The following is an 18,427-nucleotide window of genomic DNA, read 5'->3' on the forward strand; positions in this document are numbered from 1 at the left end:
TAAAAACATACACAGAAACTGAGAGGAGTTCTCTTTGATGGTACCTGACCAAGAAAGGAAGCAAGACCTTGCTGGGATAAGCTTCCAGAAAGAGGTAGTCTCTGAGTTGCATTTTAAATGCCTAGAAGTTATACAAGCAAAGGGGAAGTTGTGATGAGGGTATGGCAAGGGGCTAGCACTGCAGACAAGGGATGAGTATGAGCAGAGACAAAAAAATGGGAGATCACATGGAAGAACCATAAGAAGTTTGGTGTTGCCAACCCACAGAGCTAGAAGATGGTAAGTGACAAGGCTGGAGAACTTATCCAAGGCAAGTTTGTGAAGGGTAACAAAGGTGCAAGAGCCAAGGATTTCCAGCCCATTAAGACAGAAGTTGATGAATTCAGTTTGGGCCGTCCAGCATTTAGGGTATCTTTGTGGTCTCTAGGTGGAGACAGAGAGCAAGCATGAGTATCAGACTGGAGGATGGGAAAGAGTGCTGAGCTGGAGACATGGATTTTGAGGACATCTGCTTAGAGGTTGCATTTGGAACTCTGAGGATGGTTGTAATAGCTCCAAGGGATTATAAGGTGAAAAGAGAAAATGCCTGATGTCAGAACCATGGGAAACACTCCTTTATTTTTTCTACCAGACCCAATTCCTCAGTAGTCATGGTTTAATGAGAGCCCCAGGATAATTTAAAAGTATATAGATTGTGGTCAAGAAGAAATCATAGGCAATTTAATGAGTGCAAAATATAACACACACTATGGAAATAAGGATGTCTTTGAATAAGTCTCACTGAAAAAGAGACTTTATAAATATTTTATAAACACCAACACAGTAATAGCTTTCTAAGTTTTCTCCCAATCTTGCCTCCTTTCTAACATTTTGCTTTAAATATTCAGGTAGGCATAGGGTAGGGGCATTTGTTGGGGTGGCCCTTAACTAGTAACATAAAGTCCAGAGAGGATGTTTCTAATGCCTCCTTCCTAGTCATATTTCAAATGGGCAATGGTTAAGTTCTTTAAAACCCCTTGCCACACTTCAGAAACCTGTAGTTACTTCAATTTTGTAACACGGATGATGGAAACAAACATCCTTCATTTTTATCACCTTCACTGTTATTTACAGGAGGGTAGAAACTGTCTTTAACTGAACAAATTAGACAGTAAGGTAGCTAGCTATTCCAATGAAGGGATGCTATCATGCACAAATTTGATCATTATATACCATCCAGCCTTGAGATAAGGACACCTAAGGGGGAAGAAAACACGTTTCAGTCTTCTGTCAGAGTTATTATATTTCTAAACAGTTAATATCAGGCTTCTATACAACTATTATTGACAATGAAATTTGGGGAGAGAAAAAGAAGCCTACAAGAGTTAAAGAAGAAGTCAGAGATATACAGGGAGAGTAAGAAGAGAGGAATGTCTTAGAATCCTAAGAAATCCTAATAAATTTCCAGAGGGCAGAAGTGACCTTGTTAACAGCAGAGTTCTGGTAAGAAAGGGAATTAGAAGGAACTGTTGAATTTGGCAGTAAAGGCGTAGGAAATCAAGAAGAGAGTGGTCCCAGTAGAGTGGCTGAGGTGGAAACCACATACAGTGGATTAAGGAATGCACAGGAGGTGAGGAAGGAAAGATGTTGAGTCAGATCATCCAAAAAACTTATTGAGGAATAGAAAGCTTAAAGATTTAGAACCCCCCCCCCAGCCTTTGGTATGTCTTCTGAATCTTTAGGTAAATTAGACTTATTTTGAAACCAGAGCCCATGAATTTTGGTCCGGACCAACATTTGTGATGAAGCCCACCCTGCTTCCCTGCACAAATTTGTCATTCAACAGCATCCAAAGTTTGAAGTGGTCTCAAGCTTGACATAGGAGCCAAATATGGCCCTCTATCTTTACTCTTCATCCACCTTAGCATTTTCTGGCTGTGCGTCAGGAGGAGGCCAGTCTTTTGAGAAGTCTGCAGGAGAGATACCAGCTAAAGGAGGAGTCTGTATTCACAATTTGTTTTGTTTTATTTTGTTTTTAATTGGGAGGCACTGAACAGAAGAATCCAGTAAAGAAAAAAGGGTTAACTGCATAGGACATAGAGTTGTTCACTGATGGGGTAAAATTCAGAAGACGCTAGAAGGGATCGGCTGACTTTAAACAAGAGAAGGGCTGCCTGCTTCTCAGAGACCAGAAGAAAGGACATAAACTTAGGTCTGCAATAAGATTTAGGAAGAAAACCCCTGCTGATCTGGCTGTTCTCATATGACCGTGGACAATATTTGTAATTAGCCTCCACTGAAAAGACAACATGGTTGAGGTGCAGGCTCTTCAGAAATATTTTTATCTTCCCCAAAGTAAAAGAGAAATTGCTTCACCCATTCTCCCTTCTCTTGTCTTTTATAAAGTATCATGAACATTGAGAGGAAACCAATAAAGCCACAATTTTGGAAAAGTATAAAAAGCCTGTTCCAGCGTCTTCATAAATCTGGATCCCATCTTGACCCAAATTAGCATAAATCCTCACCCCAAACCCAATGCAACAACCTACACCACAACAACCTCCTCTGTCTCTTCCCAACATTGGCCCATTTCTACCCTAATTTCTGCTGCCTCTGGAGTTTCCCGCCTACAATGTCGCCACACTGACCAGCACAATCTTGTACACAGAATAGGCCCTCAGTTAACTGAAAGAACTGAGAGGCTCTCTGCAGCAGAATATCAATATGTTTTATCTGTGTTACATCCTCACATTGAATCTTTGAATGGGTTAACACATAAATAGAATTCCATTAATCGATCCATTCTTGTTCTGGCAAAGACTCTTTGTTATTGCAATAATTTTTACTGCTTTCCATAGAGCTCTTCATTAAACAAAACACACTCCCATAATTGTGGCACTAGCACATATATGCCATACCATGGGAATCAGGCAATGTCTTGGAATCATACTTGCAATTTCTTCCTGATCAATGATGTTGTACTAATTCTGTGACTCCTTTTGTTTTGGAATAGTTTTCTGTCCCAAATTATATACGCTAGGAAAACTGGCTATAGATTTTAATACATTCATAAATTAATATATGCCTAGAGGCCACATGGTATAGTAGAAAGAACACTGGATTGAGTTGGGACACTTGAGTTCTTATCTCAGCTCAACCACTGACTAATGATGTAACTACTGCTATGACTGATATGACTATGTTTAATCTCTAGCTTTCCATGTCCCCACTGGTCAAATGACCATTTGTAAAATGAAGATAGCCTGTAAAGTCCCTTCCTTTCTTAAAATTCTACAACTCTATGAAGTGTCAGCCTTTTATTTACTAGCAGGTTGCAACTGACAGGCCAAGTGAAACTTCTCCCAGTTAAACTGACCCCTTCTGAAAAGTGCTGGATGCCAGTCACCATATTGTCCTTCCAAAAAGCAGAAATCTTCATACTCAGTGCTGAGTGACATGAAACCCTGACTACAGCTGGTGGAACCAGGTATGGCCACTCATGTCTAGTCCCGTATCCTCAGGGAGGGCCTGGCATAAGAACTTCCCTGGCAGGCATGTGCTCTGCCAAACAGGGACTAACCCAACCAACCAAATCTCTTCTTGGGGAATTTGAACATGGAACTTTCAGAGAGGAAAGAATTATAATTTTCCTTGGTAACAGTCATTTTAAAGGAAACTAATTGATTATTTAGTCATTTGATTGACAACCCCAAGAGGCCATAGAACCCCATGAAGTCAAAGACCATTCCATCTTGCTCATCAGGGTGTCCCCCACACCTCCCATGAGAGGCACTCAACAAACAAAGTGTTTTGAGCCACCTAAAGGAAAAGAGAGATTCATGACAGGGGACATAAAGAACAAAATTCTATGGCAGTTCAGGCACCATTACGAAAACAATCTTGAATCACATTCTTCCCAGTACAATAAGCATGGAGTAGTAACCACCAGTACTTCTAATTTGTAGTTTTAGTCCAATACTCTTACCTCATTTATTTATTAATTTAAATGAAGGAATTAGATCATTTTCTGATTTGCATGGGCTCTACTCTGACATAACACAAAAATGCCACTGAAAATCAAAGGAAAACTCTGCCTTTGAAAAGAATTATCCCTCCTGCAAATGTATAGCTAAATTGACTCAGGATAAACAAAAACAAACAATATAATACACTAGAAGGTGCTTATGAGACATTTAGTCTTTGAGAATTTGGCTTTTTTGAGTTAGATTTCACAGAACCATCTGACTTTTGGTGAGGGTTTGTTTACCCAGATTTCCTGAAATTACCAGGAACAATTAAAGTTTTTAGAGATACCCTGAATATTTCTTTCCATTTGGAGGGGGCCTAATGGCCCATCTGCAGATCTGGAGTCCTGTGTGCACATATGGTCCATAATTTATAAAATGTGCTTATTTACATGTTTCAATTCTTACTTTCCATTGTTTTGAAAAATAAATGCATCCTTATATCTTTCTTTGACATGCAGATACATATTTAGTTGCAGGTGCGACACAATAGAGAGTTGTCAGGCATAAAAGGATCAGGACAGATACCTGCCTGTTTATTAACAACATTCCAAGGAGGAGTTTGTAGAACTACAGGAGGATGTTCTGCTGTACTAGGAACTTTTATTTAGTGTTTTAATACTCACCTGAAATAGTTGGAGACACACCTTCCGTCACCTGGAGAATTACTTGAACTTGGCCTTCACCTGAAACTGAATACAAAAAGCCACAACTTGGATATGAAGCAAAGATCATCTTAATTATAAAGATATTCACAAGTGATAAAAAATGAATTTATGCTAAATTCTCCCCAACCTAACTAAATTTTCAAAATAAAAAAATGAACTACTTGTTAGTTAATCTAACAATTGATTTCCAACATTTGATTTTCATTGCTTTTATTTGATTAAACTTAATTGTAGTGAGGTCTCCAAGAGAATTGCCACACAAACAATTAAGAAAAATAAAACAAGAAAACCTTTAGCCATATGTCCTTTGGAGGCCAATGGTGTCCAGCAGGGCATACCTCATATCCTATTTCCTCTCCATCATTTTGTAGACTCAGCTTTTAGAATTCTTGTGTTTTTCACCAATAGAGTTCAGATCATCCATGAAATGTATTTGCTTTACCTTTATCCAAACAAATTGTCCTTTTAATGAAGGTTTTTCCCCACCCCCCATTTTCTTCTCATCTTCCAAACCAACTGAGCACATTTAAAAGGCCTGGGGTTCATTAATTTTAAGTGTTCAATAAATTAGTGGAAATAATCAAAAGGCCTGATTCTTTCTGATAATGACAATTTGATGTCAGTATAAACCAGTAGATTAAGCTGAGAACATATGCTCCTTTGCCAAGAGAGGCTGCTATAATTAAATAGTGAATGCATCTACAAGGTGCTCTCACGCCTGATTAATTAGTAATCAGGTGCACGAACTCCATTTTTCGGTCACACCTTGTCTCTTATTGGTTAATTACCTTTCTGCCTTATCATATGTCACGTGAGCCAGCACTTCCCACCACTGGAGGACCCGATGAGGACCCCTCAGGGCCTCAACCAAACTCATGCTCTCCATTTGTGTTTTCCTGGGACCCTAAAACCTTTCCTCCATCACAGATGAAATAGACCGAGAATCATTCTTCCTAATTACAAAACATAAGCTTCAGAACATTACCAAGAAAATGATCCCCAAAGAGTTCCATGATGAGACCTCTCCAATTCTTCTATTCTTATGTTGGTCATTTTCTTACTTAAAAATTTTTTCAATTGTGAAAAACATGAACTTGTGGCTTTCTCCTTACACTGTCACATCTTGAGACCTGGTACAATGGCAACATGCTCTTGGCATGGTCTGCTTTTATCACCTTTATCCTTTATCCTACAGTTTATTTCATCCATCTTTCTAACTTAATAATGTAGCCACCAGTCTCATTCCTTTTTTTTTACATAAGGTGCAACTCACCCACTTCTGTTCACATCAATCTGTGCATTCTCTAAAATTGAAAAGCACTTCTAAGTCCATACTGGTATTTATCCCAAACTTGTTCTCAATTTAGTAAAGATTTGTTGTCAATTTAGTAAATATTTATTGAGCATCAACTATTAATTTAGTATTGCATCAATAGTCAAAGTTGTCTTCAAATTTTCAAAGGAGTGATTTTTCTCATATACCTTATGACACCAGGTATTGCTAGAAATGTAGAGATTTCATTTTCATGGACCAGTTTAGAAATCTTAAGTTGACAGTGCTCTACTCTGGGTACCTAGTACTTAACTGACAATTTACACATTCTGCCCACTCTCTTAGAGTTAGAAAACAACCCCCTTTAAGGAGTCAAAAGGCAAAGTAATTTATAAAGTTAGGCTTCCATGGACAGAAAAGGAAAGGAGAATATGGAGAAGATGGCTTATGCAACCCAGTAAAAGCCTGTTATAATAGAATGCCCTTCTATAGGACACAGGGATTAAATATTGCAAAAGAATCAAACTCTAAGAAAGGTAACTTAGAATAAAAAGCCAGGAAACATTTGGAAAGGAAAATCAGTTCACTTAAAGATGTTACAAAAATCATCCTTAATGGTTTCCAAGCTGCATGTAGATTTCAGTACATCTGTGCCCTCTTCTTTAAGACAGAGCCACTGAGGTAAGGAAAGTAGTAATAGTCACAAGTCAAGAGTCTTTTTCAAAGCCACTCCCGTCATTTTACAATGATTCAATTAACCCAAAATAAGAATAATTTAAACCTTTAAGAGGAATCACTGGGAGGAGGGAAGAATGGAAACATTATTTTTTCCCACTGAATAAATGATAAACATTTGATGTAGAGGGAAAACATTCACCGTATCCAAAATCCCTTAAGTGAAAAGAGATACCGTAAGTATGAATGCATTGCAGTTACCATTGTGATGATTATCCCTAGGACTGAAAAGACCAATCCTCAACATAGCTGCCTCTCCTGAGAGGCTGTTCCACTCGTCCTTTCATTCCATTCACCCCTCACTCAAGCACTGTTCTCGGTAAACCAAGGCTTTCTGCCTCGGTGTTCTGTTGTGTCTGTAGCTCTTTCCACAACGGTGCACTGATGGCTTCTGGACTGAGTGGCCACTGATTTCTTTCAGCCTCTCCACATGTACAAATGACCCCCACCCCCAGAAGAACCCCTTCCCAAAAGAGACATTGGAAAACTAAACAGTATATTGAAAATCTATGGCTCACTTTATTAAAATTGAGTGTGTGAATGCCATTCAGAGAAGATAAGTAGTTTCAGTACCAGAGGAGGTAGAGAAAAGTTAACAGAAGTACAATGTACAATGTACAAAGAGTCTGGATTCTAATACCACCACCTCTACATGTCCCTCTGGGGCTGGTTCTGAGCATGTGGGTAAGGGTCAGGGGACTACTTCCTCCCAAACATCGTTTCTAGGTCATGAAAGACAGCAGAGGTGGTGGGAAGAATGTGGGTGCTAGAGCCTAACAGCCTGGATCTGAATCTTAGCTCTTCTAGTTCCTAGATATGGGTGACTAATGAGTTATTCACCACTTCTGAACCTCACTGACTTCATCCAAAAATGGAAATAATCATACTGTCTGTCTCGTGGGATTATTGAGAAGAAAAGGTAGGATAATCTGGAACATGCTTAGCACAGTGCCTGACACATAATGAATAATAAATGTTAGCCATTCGAAATACTGTCATTATAGCAGGCTCATTATTCTAGGCGCCAGTTAACAAAGTCAGAAAATATACTTTTATTCTCTTTACTCTTTTTACAGCTGCACCTAATCATGGTGAGCTGTAGTATTACAGAGCTGTAAGCAACTTAACCAGATCTGCTAAAGTTTGTTAAGTGTTTTGACTCTATAAAAGACTGTAAATGTGAAGTGTCATTTCCAATTTGAATAAATACAAAGAGGGATGAAAATCATTTGAGAATGAAGATATTGACTTGGGAAGAGTTTAAAAGCCTTCCATAAGCTGTGATATTGTACATATGTTTTGTCAGTGCTTGTGATTTCTGATTTTGTGTTTGTAACATGAGCATGGTTAATCTTCCTTGTTTATAGATGGAGCCCCATCGCAGTTGATCCTTCCCAGATTGTAAGAAGATCTGATCCTCAAAAAGACAAAAAAAAATTCTTTGGGTCAATTATTGCCAAGTTATTCTGATGAGTGCTATATGATCTAAGCTTGCTATAAACACAGACATCTAAGAGGAAGAGAAATATGTGCTAAGAAAATGATTCCTGGTAAGAGGAAAGTGAATTGCTAAACTAGATGCAATACTAGCACCTACCAAAGAAATGTGTTGTGCCTGATAAATTTTGTCCTCACTAGGCCACTAGGGAAGGGAAAAATTAATTCATTCTCTCCCTAAGCAGGTCTAATTATTCTCTTTTAAAATTTTGGAGGGAGAAATAAGCACCTAACTATTTAAAAAGAAAAAAAAAAAACTACATGGCATCTTAGTAGATTTTAGGCTCCTTCCTTATTCACATTCTCATTCTCACTTTGTCATTTCAATTTATGCACATATTAGAACCTCTCATTCAGGCCACATTTATCTAGTGTGAGTCAGCCACTGACTACACAATGAGAGAACATAAAGCAGCAACTGTAACTGGTGCCTGCAAGTTTCATGCCATCCTACCCTGACTCATGGCTTCCCTTTCTGTCTCTGTCTGCTCTGGACCCAGACTCCAGCTTTCTCTTCCTGAGCGAGCTGTTGGATCTGGTCTCTGCAGTTTCATCTTAGCTCGCCCCGTCCGCTACTGCCACATCTTCTCCACATACCTGCATGCGCCTGCTGTTTCTCCTGTCCTGCTCGGTAAACCTGACTCCATGCCCCAGAAGAGACCTCTTCAACTCAGCCACAGAGAAGGCTTCCTTGTCAGCTGGTCCCTGGGCAGCTGAAGCTTGAGTCACAGGACCACACTCCTGTCTGATTCCAGCCTCAGAGACACAAGCATGGCAGCCACCCTGGCCCTCAGAACACATGATCTTCTAAAGCCCTTCACGGAAATATTCTAGGGACATCCTGTGATCACCATGGACTCTTCTATTATCCCAGTAACATGCATTCATGGAAGGGTGTAATTGTTTTAACCATCAAAGAACTTGATCAAGATGCTGACAGATATATCTGCATTAACCATAGTCCTAAGAGCTGGCTCAATTAGCCCTTCTTAATTAACTCGGAGAACAATAACAATTGTTACTCTGACTCGGAGCAATGTGTGCTATACTTCTGTGGAAGTGCTTGTCATTTCCTGGGCCCTGCCATAGACCTACAGAGCCAGCACCTCCAGGGAGGTCCTGGAAACAAGCATTCCAGCGGTTTATCCATGAGGCAAGTTTTAAAAACACTGATTTAAGGAATTATACAACTTGTCTTATACTATACTCTCAAAAACGTGGTTTGTTCTCAGGAGCAGGTGTTCTTAGAAAGTAAACAGAGAGACCCAGATGGAAAAGGTCCTTGTGTTCGCAGTTCTTACTTCTCATCAATTATACCAAAAACTTGCAGACTGCATCATATTCCCAAAAGATAAAATGTGCACTGAGGATTTTAGTGGCATGAAAATTTTCATTTTGGTAACTATGAATTGTAATATATTTGAAAAAAAACCAACTAATCTATTAAACCCATGAATTTATGGATATTATTGCTTAAGAAGAGGTTAGGTTTTAAAAATAAGACAGTATAGGAATAGATTTAAGAAAAATATTAAGTAAATAATAGTACAAGAGGCACAAGGATGTGACAAAATTATGAAAATGGCACTAAAATATCTCAAGTTTGTGAAGCACAGTGTTAACTAATAAGTATAGATTTTTCTTATAAATACAAGAAAACAAGTTGGTTTATAAGGGTAGGTATATAAGCTTAGATTTTTTTAAAAAGGATGGGGGAGAGGGGGTAGTAAACTAGAAAAAAACACTTAACCTAGAGTCAGAAAAGCTGATTTTTAATACTGGTTGCACCACCTATGACCTTCAAGAATTATAGTTAAGCACTCAGCATTAATAAGAATTAGCTCCCTAACCTGTGTGATTCCTAAAAATAATATATTTGATTCTGACTTCCTTGTAAGTTTCCTTCCCTTCTTTCCTTCCTTCCTTCCTTCCTCCCTTCCTTCCTTCTTTCCCTCCTTTCTTTCCTTTTCTCTCTCCCTTCTTTCCATTTCCTTTCGGAGAAGTTGTTTCTAACCAAGAGGCAAAATCCCTTTTCCCATCTCCAGTTTCTGTCCCATCATCTATATTTTTGCCGTAAAGGTTAGTACATTTCCCTCAGGTTGATCCTCTACATTTCTGGTAAAAATCCTTGGGAATCTTTGGGGAATGAGTTTTCTATAAGAATGTAAATTAATTTATTAACTAGAATGCTATAGATTGCCTTAGAGGGCCTCAGCATGGAAATGGCTGCAGAGTTGCAAAAAGATTATGATTCTGCTCTGCCTACAAAATCCTCCCCAAGAGCTCTGGGGAGCCCACTGAGTTCTCTCTCTGCCTTCCATCCTCCTCTGGGAGTCGCATGAAGTCTTCTAGACCAGCGGAGGAGCCTAAGCATGTAGGATCAGAAGCCTAGCCTCCAACTCAGAAAAGCATTCCTTATTTTCAGGATCACACAAGTTAACAGCATCTTTTCTGACCCATCTGCGTGACATGATGTGAGCTCTTCAAGGCAACTTGGTGCACACAATAAAGTCCATCTGTCTTTCCATCCACAGCCCTCTTGCCCCTGTGGACCATGACCCTGGCTGCTCTCCAAAAAGCCTGCCTTTATTTGGTGAGGGGGACATTTGGACACACGTGTTGGCCAGCCTGGCTAGACGTGGCTTTTTTCAGTCAGATTGGAAGAAGGTGGTGCGGCAGGAGCCTCTGAGCCTTGCAGGTGGACCTTCTCAGCTGCCACCACACACAATGTCCCAGCTCGGCTGCATTTCTGCTGCCCGAGCGGGGGCTGTGTGAACTCGGGAGACCAACTGTGAATGGCGCAGCATCTGATATGAATTTGTCACCGGCTGCTGGGTGGGGGGGCGGTTGGAGCAGGGGAAGGGGCTGTGAGTGTTTAAGGCACCCTGCCACAACCCAACAGTTTGCCCTAAAAGAGCCTTTTACCAATATAAAGGGACAGGGTCAAAAGTAAGTTGACCCCTGACAGAATGTACAATTATTAGAAAGAGGCCATGTACGAGCAGCTGCTGGAACCCCACTGGCTCCGCATTGGGCTTCCAAGAGTCAGAATATGAATAATCAACTCAAGATTGTTTTCTCCACCCCCTCACCCCCTGCCACCTCCCCCCAACCTTCCCCTCCTGTTTTGGACAAGTCCTATTCTATTTCTACAGGAAGAAGCATGGCCCTCCCTAGCAGCTGCAATAATTGTGTTCCCATTGTGATGAAGACCTCCTCCCGGCCACCCCCCTACAAGTGGCCATTGTGAGTGGAGAGTCAGTGATTATACGCTCCCCCTGGTGCTTTGGGGGACCCAGCTGCCTAAGTGCTGACACACGAGCATGCGGAAGGCCAGGGAGGGGGCTGGTGGAGGTGGAGGCAAGAGGTGGGGGAGCCCACGTCTGTGAGATGGGACTGTGACATACCAGACCTTTTGCATAAGTCAAGCCCAGAACAAATGAGGCTTTATCAGGCCCCAATGATGAGGGGTCTCATCTCCCTTTGAAGTGGAGCTGAGCATGGGCCTAGCAGCTTTTCCTCCTTTGGACCAAGCAAACATCCTTCTTTTGATATGCTACATGCTCATTATCTCTGCCCCATTTAATGATTTTTGATTGAAGGGTGGCGGCTGGGATGCCGAGAGGATCGTTAGAGAGGCTCCACGCAGCCAAGCCCATAAGAAAGGCTTTCCTTGTGCCCGGGCCTAAATTCAGAATTTCTTAACAGTGTGCCGCTTGTTCTTAGAGGCAGATAAGGGCTGAGCGTGAAATTCTTAATTAAGCAATAAATAGAGAGTGGGGTGTCAGCAGATGTAGCCAGTAGCCATGGCAACGGGAATCACATGGGCAAGAGAGCCGAGACTCCATGTAGGCCTCAGGCCTGGGCCTGACTGACAGCTGAAGAATCCTACAAAGCTTGTAAACCAGATTAATTAGCTGACTAATTATTTCATAGCGTTAATGTAACTAAAAAATAAAAATAGTTCACCATGAACTGAAACATCCCTGGAAAAAACAGCAGGGAAAGAGGCAGTGGGAAACTGGCTCTGCAAAGCAGAGACAGAAGCAGCCAGTGAATCAAATCACACAAACGGAAAATGGGCTTGCTGGGTTTTTTTCTCCCGATTTTGCAAATATAAAACAACACTTGTTCTACAGCCATACTCATTCTCAAGCATGGCATTGAAGTCAAAGTTTGGAATGGCCATTCGTAATAGTTTATCACATCAAATATTGTTCCTAACACAAACTACAGCCCACAAGTCCTTTACCTATGGTCTGTTTTGTAAGTAGCTCCTTGGGCAAAATTCTCAGGGGGCTTTAGAAAGGCAACCTGAACCAATCTCCTTAAAAGATATTTTCACATGAGCAGTGTTATCTTATTCTGTGGATAACAATTGCTTAAGTGGTACTGGATTTCAATCATGGGATCAATATATCATATGTGTCATATTATTGTGGATCTCAGTTATCTCGTAAAATCTAGTAAAAGGAGATAGAAGGAGATCCTTTCAGAAAGGTTATGACATGTACACTGAGTTCAAGACATATGATATTGTTAATTTTCTGTGCAGAAAGGAAAATTCTAGAGAAATAGTCTATTGAGAAAATTTTTAGTAAAGTAACATGGCATGCTAAATCACACTTTAATATGTTTGGGTATTTTGTACCACAATTCCAAGAGACAAGTAAATATTCTTAACCTGATTGTATAAAGGAAGCCACTGAGGCATGGAGCAATTATAACGCCATGCCCCAGGTAAAACAGCCAGCCAGCCACTGATTAAAACCTTAAGCCCCAAGCTCTAGCCGTGAGCTTTCAAAAAAAAAAACCTGCACTCCATAAAGACGTTTACTGAACGAGGACAAAACTTGTCTTGGTGAAGAAGGAAAATGCAAGGGTCAAAACATATTATATGTGCGGGATTTTTTTCTTTGTCACTGGGGATCCGGGAGAAGTTTTCTCCCACAACTCTGCCTAGCACCCGCTCCCCTCCACCCACCATTTTTGGTCAGGGATCCATGATTATTTAGTGGGCAGCACACTCTAGTGGAGAGACCCACAGCCAGGAGCCAGAATGCCTGGGTTCTGGTCTTTTCCATCCTCAGCTGGAGCTGAGTCATGTATCTTCAATCACACACGAAGCAGCCAAATGGAGGAAATGAAGATAATTGTTATTTTTTTAAAACTTCCTGTCCTGGGGGATGTGGTAAGGTTGCAAACAAACAAGACAGAAGATGGTCCACTTAGAAGTGGTCAACCAATGAATGAAAGGCAGCCAATTGCCAGTGAAGCGGCGCTCGGAACGAAATGCCAGCCAAGAAAAGGAGCTGCACCCCCTGCGAACCTGACATGGAAGTCTGTGGACCTGAAAGAGGTCAAGCAGCTTCCCTACAGTAAAAAGAAACTTCTATTTACACAGCTCTTCCCATGTTTTTTCATCCCAGGAATATGCCAACATAGACTATGAAGTCTTGACATATATTTTATGTAAATTATCCCAGCATGGTCCTATACAGTCAAGTGGTCTAAAAAAAAAAAATAGTTGAAAGTAACAATCTAATCAATATGTAAAGTGCATGGAACACAACAGGAACTCTACTGACTGGGGTCTTAATGGGGTGCCAGCTACAACAACCACCTCACTGCCATCAGGGCATCGGGAAATGCAAGCAGGTCTATAGGAAACATGGTAGCCTAATCACCACCTTCCTCTAGATCTTGTAAACTTTACACAGAGGATATCCAAAATTATAACCAAATCTACATGACCTAGCATAGCTGCATGAGTCACCACCATGGAGGAGCATTACAAGTCTCAGTACCTCCTGAGTCCTCATCTCCTCACTGTGCCAGCCCAGGAAAGGGAACACAAGTGGTTCTAGCCACTTATCTACCCCATACACTCCGAGGATAAAGGAGGCACCAATGTCCAGAAAAGCTACTACTGGGAATCTTCTTCAAGGAGCAAGGGTCTCCAAGTTTATTAAACATTCAACAAACCCTCTGTGACTTCTTGGTATTTTTTCCCCCCGACTCATATTTGAAGGTAGAGATAGTAGGATATTCTGACACAGAGAATTTTTAAAAATGAATAAAGGCTATCTATCTCATAAAAATGTTTTATACTGAAATTCATCTATATCATATATGTGCACATACAGATGTACATCTACACATAAGTATATATCCCCACACACACAGCTACTCACACAGATGTGTATATATAGTACAATAGTATAACTTGCTATTAATTGAATTATTAGTGCTATCAAAGAGGAAGAAAATCTATAGCTGCATGAGTGATTTTTTTCTTTGTGCTATAAATGTTTTATTACATTTGGTTTACGTGAATATTAAAATTAGCTTACAGTTCATGAATAAATCTGACCAATGGACAAGACACGATCTTCAGAAACATGCCAAGGAATAGCAAGAGAACAATTCAAATTAAAATTTTGGTCCAGAATACATATCAAGGAAATAGCTATAAAGTTAAGGGCAAATGCTTGCTCTTACTTACGGCTGTATTCAGCTCTAGTGGTAAAACAATCTCAGGGATCTCCGTCTGTCCCAAGTTTTTAGGTTACATTTATGGGTGGATCCAACAAGCAATAAAATTCGAATGGTACAATTCAGTGCAAATAAAATATACAATTCATTTGGTAAAGACTTTAAAAAAAATACCAGGGAAGCACCAGACTCTCCTCCCTGAAGCTATCAAAATGTAACAGTTCCAGGGCTCACCTGTAGATCAGGCCGAGTTGACATACAGTTAGGTACAAGTTAGAGAGAGACAAGGAACTCAGGACCATTGCCCAGCCCTCTAAGTCCTTAGGGCCACGTCTTGTTTGTGGCAGGGGCTGGGACTTGCCATACTGATAAGGTCCCCTGAATTTGACCAGTATCTATTAAGACTGATTTATAACAAAATTGTCATTCTAGATACCCACTTTGCCAAATTCCATTCTCTTTACCCACCACTGTAAGAAGTGGTCTCCCAGTGAGCTGAGGTCAGTACAGGTGGATACCATGGTGCTGAGAGTGACCACAGAGTGACCCTTTGCATACCCTGTGCTCAGAGTGACAGGGTATGGAAAAGGAGTACAAGATAAGCTCCAGGGAGTCAAAAGGAAAGAAATGGTTGGTCGTGACTCTCACACTGTGATCCTGTAAAACATGCACAATAAGAAGGTAAAGGAAATCCCCTTGCCCTCTGTTACTCTGCAGTCGCATAAGCATTCCTGGGTCCTTTGTCCTTATGCTAATCCTGACACAAAACAGACACAGCCAACCCCTCAGCCCTCAGGTCAGCCGTCCATGCCACCCCTTTTTCCAGACTTCAAGTTCCCTTCCAAGGTTTCCTTCTCACCTCCCACATGAACTTCAATCTCAGTTCAGCCTGCCTTTTTATCTGTCACCTTGTACTCTGCTGTTTCTTACAGCAGTGGCCATAATCAGCCACCCGTCTTTACATGTGCAATTGTTCACTACGAATACAACACTACAAAGTGAATTAAAAATATCCATAACCATCGGTGTTTACTAAGCACTTGCTGTGTGTTAGGCACCCTGCTAAAGAGTTCCGCATGTTGTCCTTTATATAATTTCCTGTCCTTTGAGGTAAGTCCTCTGGTTCTCCAGCTCTATGGAGGAGGCTGAGACTCAGCGAGGAAGAGCACCTGCTCGGTGCATTCTCGCAAGTGGGTGCTGCAGCTGGGACCTACACCCAGGCAGTCTGATCGCAGAGCACACCCACTTAACCATCACACACAACAGTCCCCTTCAGTCCCCCAGCACTTCCCAGCACAAGTGTCTGGAATTCAAGAGCAAATGCTGGTTTCTGACTATGTCCCCTCAAAACACTTGTCCCATTGGATACTTACCCAGATAGGTGAGTTGCCTCAACTGGTTATTGAAGAACCAGTCACAGCCTTGGTTCTGACCAGGTGATGGAAGGAATGGAAGAGACAGACCCACGTGACTCCCGCATCTTATGAGGATGTCAGGGGCAGGCGGCAGGTCTGTGTGCACCAGCAGGAGGGAGTTCCCAGGAGCAAAGTTGTCAAATGTTGCTGAGTACTTGAAGTGAGAGAAAAGCACAAATGTTTTCATTTAAGAAGGAAGCCCCCCTCCCAAAACAACTACAGACAGTGCAGATGGAGTAGTTTAGAAATAGGACAGAGTTCAGACCCAGACTGTACTTTTCTTGTGGGAAACGGGCCTGCTTAAATCTACTCCATAATAAATTCATAACTAGAGCTACAAAATCAAAGACTGTGAAGAGTGAAAGATGTCACACGATTCTTCTTACTTAACAACTTCAATTAACAGAGGAGGAAACCAAGGTCCAGACAAGTGAATCAACTTGTCTCAGATCAAACATCTAGAAGAGAAAGGGCCAGTCTAGAATTCCTTTCTTGGTTTTCCCACCACCTAAAGAGGCTGTCATCCAACCATAGGACTGTCATCCATTTATAGCAGTAATAGCGAGCACTGTTGGAGCATTTACTGCACAGTCAGGCACTGTTCATTAGAGTCATTCAATCCTCGAAAGGCCCCCTGTGATTGTTACTCTTATTGCCCCATTTTACAGTTGAGGAAACTGAGGCAAGTATAGGCTCAGTTACTTGTCTGTATCACAAAGCAGGAGAGAGCCAAGCCAGGCCATAAACCAGGTGTCCACTTCCAGAGTCACATCCTACTACCTTCACGGCACAAAAATTTCCCAGAATGTTCTCATGGGAATTTCAAGGAGAGAAAATGGAGGTGTGGTGAGGAGACCAAAAGTGACTCTGCTCTGAATTCCTCATAACTGTGGCACACCTAAAGCAGCTTCCACCTCCTGAAGATCTGCTCTCATGACTGCTAGGGGAGGTGTGTACGATGAGACAGGAAGAAAGAAATTTGTGAAAAGGAACAAAAGAAGCTTGAGGAAATCCACTAGACTGCTTTTTTAAACAGTAAATGCACCCACTTTCTGCGTAGCTATTTCTATCTTCACTCTCCCTAACCATTTGACTACTTTAACCCAACCCAGCATGGGGACTAAGACCTCTATTTGCATGTTAATCATTGACCACAAGGTGGCAGTGTGCAATGTATAAATGCCTCGTTAAGACATTTTTCTCTGGCTACAAACACTTCTCTCTGGGGTAAGTTGGTTTTTAGCCTGTGCTTTTTCTTTTAAGTGCAATTCTGTAGAATGCTTAGAAGTTATTTCTCATTGTGTGAATAAATTTAAAATTTCAGGCAGAACTATCCTGAGTTCAAGATAACATTTAAACAGATTTTTAAATTTTCAAGTTAAAAAAAAAAGCAACCAAGTCTCATATTCAGGTTATATTCAACTGGCCAAAATGCCGCTGCAGTTTTCTTTATAAGCATCAGAGTGTGCTAAGACTTGCGACCCATTACTTCACACAAGGAAAGATAAGAACCCCTGGGCATGGGGCACAGGGATGAGTGGATTCCTGGGGTTACCTGCAGAGATCTGTTGATCCAGGGGTTCTCAAATCGCAATGAGTAGGTCTCTTGGTCCAAGAGCAGAGCCATCCAGCCATGAGGGTTAGACAAGGTATCATGGACGTAATTGACAGTGGTTGTCTTATTTCTGCTGTCAGTCAGGGTTAAATCATAAGGACTATCAGGAGCATTAGCTCTAGGGTGATTGTAAGAGAAAAACAAAATGAGTTCCAAGGTTATTTGCGTTCTTTTTCCATTAATCGCAATCATCTTTCTCTTCTCTCCATGTGTCTTAGGCCCTCTTGGTCTGTGTGTCTATGGAGGTTTTGCCAGTTGTTGTGTGGGTCAAAACAGCCCAGTGGCAAGATGCCTTTGGATTGCTCATCACACCAGCCTGTGCACTGTGAACTAGAGGCAGTACAATAGCACTCAGATCGTAGGCCACTAATAAATGTCATGTTGATGTGTTCATATGGTCCAGGACTATGCACTATTATTTTAACAAAGAAAAGTCTAAGGCCAGAATTTTGCTGTAGACCAGGTTTATCAACAGCAGAAAACATGTTATTATTGGTAGTTAGCTATTCCCATGGGGTGCAATGACAGAGACCTTGGACCTGGCGTGCCTAGGTTCTCAGATGCCCTGCTCCAACTGCCCAGCAGGAGTGGCTTCAATAGCCTTCCCTTGAATGAAGAGATAACCTGGCTCCTCTTCCGTGGGTTTGCATAATGCCCAGGGCTCACTGCTATTATGGTTCTTAAAAACATAGATTGTAAGATCCTTAAGTTAGAGGTGTTTTCTC

At 41.2% G+C, this 18,427-nt stretch overlaps 1 protein-coding gene across 1 annotated transcript in view; it reads right to left on the reverse strand.

Annotated features, from left to right (window-relative positions):
- PKHD1 (PKHD1 ciliary IPT domain containing fibrocystin/polyductin) overlaps nucleotides 1-18,427 on the reverse strand; it is a 414,564-nt gene that overhangs the window by 176,222 nt on the left and 219,915 nt on the right. Inside the window, exons 49-51 of the mRNA XM_045543725.1 lie at nucleotides 17,643-17,820; nucleotides 16,046-16,241; nucleotides 4,631-4,696 (exon numbers count right to left, since the gene is read on the reverse strand). Coding sequence (XP_045399681.1) covers nucleotides 4,631-4,696; nucleotides 16,046-16,241; nucleotides 17,643-17,820 — 440 coding nt within the window. The remainder of the gene's footprint in view (nucleotides 1-4,630; nucleotides 4,697-16,045; nucleotides 16,242-17,642; nucleotides 17,821-18,427) is intronic.

Source organism: Lemur catta, chromosome 2, assembly GCF_020740605.2.
Source record: "Lemur catta isolate mLemCat1 chromosome 2, mLemCat1.pri, whole genome shotgun sequence".
NCBI lineage: Eukaryota > Metazoa > Chordata > Mammalia > Primates > Lemuridae > Lemur > Lemur catta.